Genomic DNA, 12,764 nt, shown 5'->3' with positions numbered 1-12,764 from the left:
TAAAACTTATAAGTCTCCCACCAGATTGAACTGAGAGAAGATGCAAATTACCAATATCAGGAATAAAAGAGAAGATATCACTACAGTCCACATAGACATTAAAAGAATAAAAGGATAAAGGAATACTACAGACAACCGTATACACAGAATTCTGACAACTTAGATGAAAAGGACTAATTCCACAAAAGCCACAGACTACCAAAATTCACATGAGGAAAAATTAACTTGAATAGGCCTATATCAAAAGGAAGTGAATATTTAGTAAAAAATCTCCCAGAAAAGAAAATCTCGAACCCAGATAGTTTTTTTTTTCTGTCCTTTTTGAGACCAGCCACACCGCGCTCAGCCAGTGAGCACTGTGAGCGCACCAGTCATCTCTATATAGGATCCGAACCCGCGGCGGGCACCGCACCCTCCCGAGTGCGCCACGGGCTCGGCCCTCAAACCTAGATACTTTCACCAGGGAATGCTATCAAACATTTAAGGAAAAAATAACACAAATTTAATTCAATCTCTTCCAGAAAACAGAATGGGGCAGCACTTCCCAACTCATTTTTGTGGGCCAGAATTACCCTGATATTCAAACCAAAGACAGTATTAAAAAAAAAATACATACCAATATCTTTCGTTAATAGAGGAAAAGGGCTGGCCCCGTGGCTCACTCGGGAGAGTGTGGCACTGGTAGCGCCGAGGCCGCGGGTTCGGATCCTATGTAGGGATGGCCGGTGTGCTCACTGGCTGAGCGTGGTGCAGACAACACCGTAACCGGTCAGAAAAAAAAAAAATAGAGGAAGAAAAAAATGAAAAAGAAAAAATACTGAACAAAATATCAGCAAGTTAAATCAGGCAATATAGAAAAGAAACAATGCCTCAAAACCAAGAAGGGCTCTAGACCAACACTCAAATATCAATGTAATGCACCATATTACCACACTTCTATTCATTATAGAACTCTCAGCAAAATTAGAAAAAAGAGAAATTCCTTAACCAGACGAATGGCATCTTCAAAGAATTTACAGCTATCATTACATTTAATGGTGAAAGACTGAGTGTTTTTCCCCTAAGATGGAGAATAAGGCAAGGATGTTTTCTCATGCCATTCCTACTCAACAATGTAGTAGAAGCACTAGCTAGTGTAATAAGAAAAAAGAAATAAAAGAAATACAGAATGGAAAGGAAGATATAAAACTGTCCCTATTTGTAGATAACATGATTTTCCATGTACAAAACCCCAAGGAATCTATAAAAATCTCCTAAAACTAGTATCAAACTACAAAAATCAATTGTATTTCTAAATCTTAACAATAAACAATCAGAATTTGAAACTAATTGAAATCTATACATACACACATATAAATTGTGTGTGTGTAGATGCGTGCACAAAGATCATTCACAAATAAACACATACATACACAGTTTTAAATGTAACAAAACGTGAGAGAGTTATATGTTGAAAATTATGAAATGCTGATTTAAAAAGACCAAAATAAATGGAGAGACATATTGTGTTCATGGACTGGACAACTTACAGCTAGGATGCTACATATACAGTCAGTTCTTCCAATCTGATCTAAGATTTAGTACAATTCCAATCAAAATACTAGCAAGATTTTTTTTTGCAGATATAGATAGATAAGCTGTTTCTAATATTTTTGTGGAAAGTCAAAGGATCTTAAATATTCAAATAATTCTGAAAAAGAAAAAAAAAAAGTTGGAAGTCACACACTACCTGACTTTAAGACCTGCTAAAGCAAAAGTAACCATGACAGTGGGGTTTTGGCAAAAGGACAGGCAAGTATATCAATGGAACAAAATAAAGAATCCAGAATGAGACACACACAAATATGGTCAATTGGCATGGATGCACAGATTTTGACAAAGACGCAAAGGAAATTTAATGGAAATGGTAGAGTGTTTTCAACAAATGATACTGAACAAGTGGACATCTGTATTAACCATGTTTTTAATTTTCTGTACTTTATGATGTTTTGACATCTTAAAAAGTATGCCAGCCAGAGAGAGATTGCCCTTCCCTGAGCCAACCAATTCTTAGAGACAGCCGAGGGCTCAGCTGGGATCACAGCTTTCCTATGCAAACCAATTCCCAAGTCGATAGCCCCAACCACCTCCTTATCTAACTCTTATACACCAAGTCAATTATTTCCACTTCCCTAAATCATCCCAGGCCAGGTACCAGGCTACCACAGATCAGCCTATGCCCCAAAGCCTACCAGAATTATTCAAACTAGCCAGTCCTGAACTGTTTACTTTGCCCTCCTTGCCTTTCCTAAGGAAACCCCAAAAAAGGTTCTGTACTCAGCTTTCTTCTCACTCTTGCTTCTGCCTATCAAGCCTATTTTCTGTGTAGCCCTGCATGGCATGACCTGCCCCCTTCTCTTGGAAAATATAAGTAATAAATTCTTCTTTCCATGGCATTGACCTCTCTGTGCTGGTGCTCAGTCACCTCCACAAATTAAAATCCCATGGATATAATTTTAATATAACATCCATATACTAAAAATGAACCTTGACCTATACCTTACACCTTATACAAAAATTAACTCAAAATGGATCATACATCTATATGTAAACTGTAAAATTTTCAGTAGAAAACACAGGACATGTGATGATATTTATAAGATGGAAACATTTTTTAAAAAAGGGAGAGATGTTTGTTATCTTGAGTTAGGTGAAGTACTCTTAGAATACCAAAAGCATGACACATAAAAGAAGAAACTGATGAGTTGAACTCCATCAAAATTAAACCTTTTGCTCCCTGAAAAAAACTACTACAGGAATAAAAAGATAAGATTCAGAATGAGGGAAGATATATGCCAGCTCAAAAATAAGAAAACAAACTAAATTTTAGAAACAGCCAAAACACAGATTGCAAATAACTCCTTGAAAAGATGCTCAATATTATTAGTCATTCTGGAAATACAAATTAAAACCTCAATTAGATGCCACTACACACCTATTAGAACAGCTGAAATTTAAAAATGACAACCACTGACAACTATCAAGGATGCAGAACAACTGGATTCTCATACAGTGCTGGTTAGAATGAAAAATATTATAGCCACTCTGGAAAATAGTTTGGCAGTTTTCTATAAAGTTAAATATACATTTAGCATACCAACCAATAATCCCACTCCTATTTACCCTAGATATATTAGAACTATGTTCAATAAAAACCTGTAAACAACTACTCTTATAGCTTTATTCAAACTGTAAACAACCTCAAACTGTAAACAACCCAAATGTATAACCAGTAAATAGGTAAATACTGTGGTACAGTTATATAATGGAGTACTACTCAGTGATAAAAAGAAATAAACTACTGATATACGCATGATGAATCTCAAAAGCATTATGCTGAGTAAAAGAAGCCAGTCTCAAATGGTTATATACAATATGATTCTATTCACATAATACTGGAAGAGACTCAACTAATAAGATGGAGAACAGATCAGTACTGCCAGGGGTTTGGGTGGGTGCAGAGTTTGACTACAAAGGGGCACCTTCAAGGAATTCTTTTTGAAGTGATGGAATTGTTCTGAATCCTGACTGGTGGTGTTGGTTACACAAATTTATATGTGTTAAAACTTGTGATATGTACACCGATAAAAGGTTTTTTATATGTAAGGTTTTTACAAAAAAATTTTAGAGGCAAATGAAAACACTTGAGAAGTAGAACATTTTGTCTTCAAATAAATCACTGCATTCAACTTTAATATTTAGTTTACTCAAATTTTGAAGAATAGATCTCAGAGCACTGATCAAGCTGCAGGGGTCAAATAAATTTTATCAGCCAAGCTAAGAAAAGCAGTGGCTTACATGCAATTTCAAACTCTCAGCCTTCAATTTTAACCAAACAAATCATCAATCCAGGGGACATGGGGGGAGATCAAAAGTAACTCGAACTATATACTATAATCACTATTAAAAACTGAAAGTCAATTTTCAAACTCAACATGTTCCATTAATCTCAAAATTTAAATCTCCTAAGAATCATGACTCATCAGGCATCCCTCTCCCTTCTGCAGATACACAGACTCTTTTTATACTTCTTGCCTTCAAAATACTGAAGAAATTACTTACAGCTTTAAGAGTAAGATCACACTGGAAAACAAGTGTTCGGAGCTGTGCTAAAATTTCTCTTTTGGTATTTTCTAGATCATTTCGTCTTTCTTCAACGCTTGTCACACAAACTTTGTAGAGTTCATTTGCTTCTTCTACCTTCAGGAATATCACAGAAAAAAATAACACTGCTCACTAGAATTTATATTTTAAAACAAATACTTACTTTAGTAAAGCTAAATTTAAATAACTGAAAAGCCTTTATGTCATGAAAATCCTGAAATATTCTATCTATATTTTAAATAGAATATTTCTAAAGATAATCTGTTTTGATCAAAGATTCAAGACCCACCAATCTGTTTTAACAGATGATCCAGGCATATGCTGAAGTTTGAGAACCAAACCCTTCACAGATTATTGCTAACTCAACTTGCAAAAAACAAAAGATTATTACTTTTTGAAGAGCCTCCTCTTCCAATCTTCGTTTTTTTTCTAGTTGCTTGTTGAGATTTTTCGCTAGTCCACCACTTGAACACAAATGCTCCTCTTCTGCACGAAACATGGAAGATTTTGCCTTTTCATATTCATCTTGACGTTGCATACACAACAATTTTGCCTTTTTAAGAGCAGTCTCTGTTTCGAGCTATAGAGAAAAAAGTATTTAACACAGAATATGAAAGAAATCCTACTGTACAAGTTTCTTTAGCAGATTCAGCAGTATAGTTAAGCCAGCATTTTAGAAAAACAACAGAGTAAAGGTAGATGGTGATATAGTGCGGATGATTTTAGACGTTCACAAATAGGTACACGGAACTTCATGATAACACTAACCATTTTATTTTGTTCCTGTTTCCAAAGTTCTTTTATTTCTTTCCTTTGTTTTTCCATTTCACTTTTCCTACCAAGTAGAGGCTGCCAAGGGTATATTTTTTAAAAAGAAAAAAAGAAAAAAGCTGTTTATTAAAGAAACACAGTTGTAAAGAATTTGCGTACTGTACATATAAATTAATTTTTACCTGCACAAATTTGTTGGCTTGGAGAGCTGCAATTGTTTGTTGTAAACGGTGACTGCTCTCTACATCACTAAGAAGAGCATTGGTAAATAGAGACTGCAGTGGCATAAACTCCTAGAATTTAAAATTGAAAAATAAATTTTACAATAGGAATGGTACTAGAGTTCCAAACCCACCATTACTCTTCTTCAAAAAAGAAAAACTTTAAGTTTAGACATTTTCCCCCCAGAAAAATGACTAGTCATAAACATAACTATATGAGAAAAAAATTGAAGAAAATTAATTATAATTATCTATGAAACTAGTTAGCAAAATTAGTAATTAGCAAGATAACCAATATTTGTATAAAATTGTGAATTGCCAGATTTTTCATAATAAACATCCATCAAAATTTAAAAAGATTTTACTTTGTCAATGAAAAGATTACCATTTAAGTTCTTTCCTTTATTAACTGAAATTTTCTGATATTGCAAGGCACTATTGGGAGCTCATCTGACTAGTCTGTACAAATTCACAGAACATTTACCTGTACTCCAATGTTAGTTCTTGTTGCCTCTGCCAACTTTACAATATTTTTAGCGGACTCCAATTCTGAAAAGGTCAAAGAAGATATCAGAAGGTAAAATTAACTTATTTCCCCCTCTATACTCTATTATTCGTAATTCCCCAATTAAAAAGTGAGCACAAATACTACAGTGCATCACGATATAACACGGTGATTCCTAACCGTAAGTGCTCATCAGAATCAACTGGGAAACTTTTTCAAAATGCATTTGCCTAGACCTCACCTCTCTGAGGGATGGGACATAGGCCTGCGTATTTTCCTTTACAAGGCTATTTGGGTGATTCTGCTTAGCATTTCTTATTAAAAACAAACAGCATAGTAGAAAGAGCATAGGCTTTGGGTAGATTCTGTATTCTTCCAGTTACGCTATATGACCTTAAGCAAATCTGCTATATGATCTTAGGTAAATCACCTGTCTTGTTTGTCTCAGCTATAAAATGGGATGACAATGCTTATCTTGCTTACTTCCATCTTGCCTACTTCCCAGTATTTTTGTAAGGATTAAATGAGATAATGAATATAAAAACATTTTGTCAACTGTAAAACACTGGGGAAATATTAGCTATTACTAATTAATATTAGCTTAATAATTAGTTAATATTTAAAGTTAGCTTCTATGCTTCCATTGCCTTCTGCTCATACATCTATTGTTGCTTTGGTCTCCTTTTACCATATTATCAGATTGCATTTCTCTTTACCCATTAGAGTATGACTTCTTTACAGGCAGAGACAGTATTCTATTTGGTCTTTGTGTCACTAGGTCTAGTGGTTGGTCCACAGTTAATGTTTGATAAGTATTTCTAGTGTAAGAAAAGTCTTTCCTATTTCAAGAAGAGAAAATGAATAATGATTTTATTCATTACGATGAAACAGCTACTTATTTGGAATCATATTACTCATGGTCTATAGAAAATGTGTCACAATTTGGTTCTCAAACTCCAAAGTTAATCAGATGCTCCAAAGGGCAACTCACCCAAGTTAAGCTTTTTCTCAACCCATGAAATTATGTTCTTGGTATATTTTGACCATGTTTTAGCATATGACAAAGCCAAATCTACAGAGTCAGTGTTCTTTAACAGCACGCTGTCTAGTTCTACTGGAGAAAAATTTCCTGAAAATAAAAATATCACGGTAAGTATATGTTAAATATGATCACATAATAACTCTAAGCAGAAGCACTCAGATCTAAAGATGTTCTTCAATAAAAACTGGCTTTAAAAAAAAGTGACAGTTTAGGGGCCAGCCTGGTGGTGCACTGCTACAGTGTGCTGCTTGGGAGTGCGGAGGCGCTCCCGCCGAGGGTTCAGATCCCACATACAGACTGGTTCCCGCTCACTGGCTGAGCGAGGTGTGGGAGCAACACCGAGGGTTGCGATCCCGTTGCCGGTCCCGGTCCGGTACGGGCGCGACACTGAGGGTTGCGATCCGTTGCCGGACACGAAAAAAAAAAGACAAAAAGGAAAAAAAAGTGACAATTTAGAATCAAAGGGCCACAGTTTAAACTTAAAATGATTACAAACTGTAATCTATTGTTATCTTAATATGTATTTCTATTATTCATCAAGTTACAAGCCTTATACAATTCTTTATCAGTCTATATCATCACATTATCTATCTACTCTGGCAGGTTTCCCTTAAGTGTCATATGTAAAACTTTATATAACATTTTGCATTAAAAATGAACACGCTAGATTACTAAGAAGAGATTAAGTAATCCAAAACACTTATCAAAAGTAACTGCAAACAATTCAACAAAAATTATAAGTACCTTGAGCATTACCTTTTTCATTGGACGAGTCCACTGATTCCACAGAAATGTTTTCAAAAGACTTACAACATGGGAGAAAACAAATTTAAGATTAGAACACAAGACAACAAATCTTTGCCTCAGAGATTGTTCATCCTAATTTGTTACTCTGACATAATTCCTGCTAAAGAATTTCAAGTATTTAAAACTCAAAGGGCCTGAGAAGTCTGTTTAAACACAAAAACACTATATAAGAATTATACAGCTTTTTACAACAGCAGTTCTCAAGATCTAAGAATGAACAACCTCACTGTTTACTAACAGCATTAGTTAATATTAATGAATCATTCAAAACTTTAAATTCTGCAGATGCCAAAAATATTAGTCTGAAAGTTAGAGAAGCAATCCAAATATATGGCTAACTAAATAGAAGACACAGATTCTGTCTTTTCCAGCCATGTATTACCATTTTATTATGATATGATAAGCATGTTTCTGAAAGTCAGCTTAGCACAGAACTTTCTATGATGATGGAAATGTTTTATAGCTGTACTATCCACTATGGTAACTACTAAGTACATGTAGCTACTTGAACATTAAAAAGTGAGACTAGGAAGTGAATTTTAAATTTTAATTATTAAATAATTTAAATTTAAAGAACTATATGTGACCAGTGGCTACCTTATTGGACAGTACTAGAAAACATCATCTACCAAAACTGTGAGATCTTAAACAAATTTAATCTATTTAGTTAGGCAATACAGGGTATGCAGGGATTCAACGTAAAAGGGATTGAATAGACTACGGTCTGAAGTCCAGATCTATTATAAGATGTATGGCACTGGGTTACATATTTAAGCTCAACTAACTTTAGTTTGTCTCTATTTAGTTAGGCAATACAGGGTATGCAGGGATTCAACGTAAAAGGGATTGAATAGACTATGGTCTGAAGTCCAGATCTATTATAAGATGTATGGCACTGGGTTACATATTTAAGCTCAACTAACTTTAGTTTGTTATAACTAAATTATTCTCCAGAAACTGACGAAAAATTGTCATATTTAAAAATGAACTGGTCTGTTTTTCTTTCTATAACATGCTAATTTTTAAACTTGAAAACTGTCAAAGAGTAATGCTGAGATTAAGATTAATAAATAAATGAATATTAAGTTAAAAATATTAGAGGCTTTGCTGTCACACAAACTTAGCTTACCTTACTTTCCTGAGAAACAGGCAGTCGTAGTAATGAATCATTGCCTACATCTCCCATAAGGAAGTTTGTAAGGCTATCCAGAGAAGTTAAAAAAAGAAACAGAAATAAAAAGACAAGTCACTACACTTCTTTGTCACTGGCTTTACATTCAACATGTCATCTAGAAAATATTTTTTTAAGTAAGAACCTTAGAAATAAACTCCTAGAGAGCTGACCACTTAACTAGGTTAGAATGGAGGCTTATAAAACCAAGGTCATGGGTTTGGGTCCCCATACCGGTCAGCCACAAAAAAAGAAATAAACTCCTAGAAATCTGTTCCCATAAACCACAAACATATTCACTTGAAAATGGATGTTGCTTATAAATAACTACAAAGATACTTCCAAATATAGTAAGTAATAAAGTGACACAGAATGTAGCTTTTCTAAAGTTGTGATGATACTTTACAGTGGTTAATCCTTTATTTTTCATGTATCTTACTGGATTATGAGACATACTCTCACTAAGACATCCAGACGTTAAATGACAGTCCTCTACTTACATATTCCCAAAGGTAAATGCCAAAGTTTCAATGGAAGAAAACACTTCACGGAAGATAACGTTTTTGTTTTCTTCATTAACTTCTGTGAAGTTCACAGCTATAGGGAAAGGTTGGTTACAGTAAGTAAGGAAGAAAATATTTTAAACTAGATTTATGCAAAATTATTTAATACTTTAAAAAGTCACCATTACTACTTCAAGAAGCATTAGAAAATTCAGAAACTAAAAAGCCTAATAAAATGGATATGACATTAAGTTCTTCATTAAGGAAAGTATACAAAAGAATCAGCTTGCATAAAAGTAGCCAGCATTCCAAACTAACTACACCGTGCATTACATAATTTGACACATCCAAAAAGTGACTCAATGTGAAATCAATTGGCTTTGGAGTCACAGAATCCATGTTACACTAGACCTCTCTTATTAAGAGTGTTCTGTGCTATTTTCTCTTGTTTACTGCTTTCAGGAATTTTTAAAAACAGTTAAACACACTGTGGCTCACTGAAGTCAATATAAAATTCATTTTTTTACTATGAATTACCTATGAATGAAGTCATACATACATTTGAGATAGCATAAAACCTATAACAAAGCATATCACATTAAAAAAAATCCAGTGCTTTAGAAAATTTAAATTTCCATTAATTTATGACCTTATTTCTCATAACAAGCTCCAAAGTCCATGTTAATTGACATATAGTTGCCTTTTGCTTACAATAGGGATATTCTAACATTTTGTATTTTGTTAAAGCAAATTATGAAACTTAAAAAGTTTTCTTATTTTAACTTATTATAACTGAAAAAGATTTCTTATTTTAACTCCTTTTGTATGCACTCTTGTGAAAAGCCCAAACACAATTTACCAAGACAAAGTCCGAAGGTAAAATTGGCAATTTTTTTAAAGTAACCCATGCTACTCAGGCTAGGTATAAGGGTTCCTATATCCCACCCTTCCTAGTATCCTTGCCAATAAAGAGAAGGTAGAGAAACCACACGGAGAGGAAGCCACCCTCTGCTTTATTTATGGCCACAAAACAAGTCTTAATACATTTAAAAAGAATAGGACCATAGAAAACATGTTCTCTGAACACAACAAAAGGAAATTTAGAAAACTCACAAATGTGTGAAAATTAAACAACACTCTCCTAAATAAACAATGGGTAAATAGAAAAATCACAGAGAAATTAGACAGTACTTTAAGATAAAAATCAAGACACAACATATCAAAATTTATATGATGCAGGGCTCATGCACTGCTTACAGGAAAATTTATACTTGAAAACACATACTAAAAATAAGAAAAATCTCAAATCAGTAATATAAACTTCTACCTTAAGAAAACAGAAAAAGAAGAGCAAACTAAACCAAAAGCAAATATAAGTAGGAAATAACAAAGATTACAACAGAAATATATGAAATAGGGAATTAAAAACAATAGAGAAAATCAAAATCAACAAAAACAAAAGTTGATTCTTTACAAAGATCAACAAAATTTGCAAACCTTTATCTAGACTGACCAAGAAAAAAAGAGAGAACACCAAAATTACTAAAATCAGAAATAAAGCTGGGGCATTATTACATTGCCATTACGGTTTTTTGTGGTGGTAAGATTTAGTTTCTCTTTCTTACTTGCATTTTTATTCTACCAGTGGGTTTTGTTCTTTCTTGTGTATTCATGGTAGTGATTATCGTTTTTTTGGATTCCAGGTGCAGTACTCCCTTGAGGATTTCTTGCAAGGCTGGTCATGTGGTGGTGAACTCCAGTTTTTGTTAGTCTGGAAAATACATTATTTCTTCTCATTTCTGAAGGATAGCCTTGCAGGGTATAGCATTCATGGCTGGACGTTTTCTTCTTTCAGTATTTTGAATATACCATCTTATTTTCTTCTGGCCTGTAGAGTTTCTGTTGAGAAGTCTGCTGTCATTCTGATAAGGGAGCCCGAGCCCTTACAGGTGATTCATTGCTTTTCTTTTGCTTCTTTTAAGAGTCTCTGTTTGTCTTTGAGCTTTGCCAGTTTGACTATAATGTGTCTTGGAGAGGATCTTCTTGGGTTGAATCTCTGGGAATCTTTGAGCCTCTGGATCTGAAGGTCTGTGTCTCTCCTTTTACCTGGGAAGTTTTCTCTCACTATTTTGGTGAATAGCTTTTTCCATGACTTTTCCTTTCTTCTCTCCTTCTGGAAGACCCATGATTCAAATGTTTGTGTGCTTAAGGTTGTCTGCTAGCTCTCTTAGATTTTCATCTTTTAAAATTCTTTTTATGTTTTTTTTGTCCACCTGAGTTATTTCAAAAAGACTATCTTCAAGATTTGAAATTCTTTCTCCTGCTTGTTCTAGCCTGATGCTTAAGCTATCAGTTGCATTTTTTATTTTGTTGAGTGAATCTTTCAGTTCCATGAATTCTGCTACATTATTTTTTAAGGTATTAATCTCTTTGTCAATTTGCTCCTTCGTATCCTGGATTTCTTTCTTATTTCATTATGTTGTCTGAGTCTTCTCCTATATTAATGAGTTTTCTTAAGATTGTTGCTCAGAATCCATTTTCAGTCATTTCTAGAGTTTCCTGCTCTATAGGATCTGGTATTTGAGAATTACTGTATTCTTTTGGTGGAGTCATTTTCTGGGTTTTTCATATTTCTGGTATCTCTACGTTGATATCTGGTCATCTTTTATAGAAGTTGTTTCTTCTGTTACTCTGGAGTGCGTTTTTAGGAGACAGACATCCTCTTCTTTGTCCAGTCTCCACTGATGACTCTCCTTATGTCAATGCAGTGAAGTGTCTGGTAGGCCATCTGCACAGTGGCTGTGGCTACTGCTGTGGCATTGAGCTGCTTTTGCAGCAGCCATGGTTGTGGCAGTGGCTCTGGTTGGCCAGCCATGTGGAAGTGGTTTTTGCCTGATTATGGGTTGAGGGGGTGCTGCTCTCAGCAACTTGCCTAGGCCCCCAAGTGTGCTGTCTTGCCTGCTTCCAGGTAGAGCACCCCTCTGCTTTAAAACAGAGTTATATTCAATCTCGGCTGCACATTAGAATTACCTGGGGAGTGTTAGAAACAAAGTCTAGGCCCTACCACCAAAGATTCAGATTTCACAGGTCTGTGGTGAAGCACAGATATTCACTCTCCCAGGTGATTCTAATGTCAAATAGGGTTGGAAAGCAAGAATTCTCAGGTAGGGATGAATTAATCCTGAAGCCTATAAACCCCATGAAATTACAAACAAAATTTTACATGTATAAATCTTTGTAGATTTGGAGGGGCAAAAGTTCATACCTTTCATCAGATTCTTCTAAATATCCCTGATACAAACAAAAAAGAAAAACTTAAGAACCATTGCAAATAATTTAAAAAATATTCTTGGACTCCTTCTCAGAACAAGATGGGGAAACAGATTATACTTTTGCTAGAAAGGAAGAACTAAAAGATTCCCAAACAAAATATTAAAAATACCAGTTTTCAAGACATTGGATAGGACAGTAATCCCTGACAGATAAGAAATAAACCACGGTAACTCTACATTTGCCCAAGTTTACTGCCTAATGTCACACAAAGTAGATTTCTAAGCAAAGAATACTACCAGGGATTAAAAAAAAAAAAAAAAAAAAAAAA

At 34.4% G+C, this 12,764-nt stretch overlaps 1 protein-coding gene across 1 annotated transcript in view; it reads right to left on the bottom strand.

The window, feature by feature from the left end:
• Positions 1-12,764, bottom strand: part of ARHGAP29 (Rho GTPase activating protein 29) — a 60,135-nt gene that overhangs the window by 20,034 nt on the left and 27,337 nt on the right. The window contains exons 4-12 of the mRNA XM_008585848.1: positions 9,161-9,257; positions 8,619-8,691; positions 7,439-7,487; positions 6,632-6,769; positions 5,620-5,684; positions 5,097-5,207; positions 4,912-4,992; positions 4,535-4,723; positions 4,102-4,239 (exon numbers count right to left, since the gene is read on the bottom strand). Coding sequence (XP_008584070.1) covers positions 4,102-4,239; positions 4,535-4,723; positions 4,912-4,992; positions 5,097-5,207; positions 5,620-5,684; positions 6,632-6,769; positions 7,439-7,487; positions 8,619-8,691; positions 9,161-9,257 — 941 coding nt within the window. The remainder of the gene's footprint in view (positions 1-4,101; positions 4,240-4,534; positions 4,724-4,911; positions 4,993-5,096; positions 5,208-5,619; positions 5,685-6,631; positions 6,770-7,438; positions 7,488-8,618; positions 8,692-9,160; positions 9,258-12,764) is intronic.

Source organism: Galeopterus variegatus, unplaced genomic scaffold (genome assembly GCF_000696425.1).
Source record: "Galeopterus variegatus unplaced genomic scaffold, G_variegatus-3.0.2 Scaffold3737, whole genome shotgun sequence".
NCBI lineage: Eukaryota > Metazoa > Chordata > Mammalia > Dermoptera > Cynocephalidae > Galeopterus > Galeopterus variegatus.
Note: the sequence above shows the minus strand (reverse complement) of the source record. Positions and strands in the feature narration are given on the sequence as shown.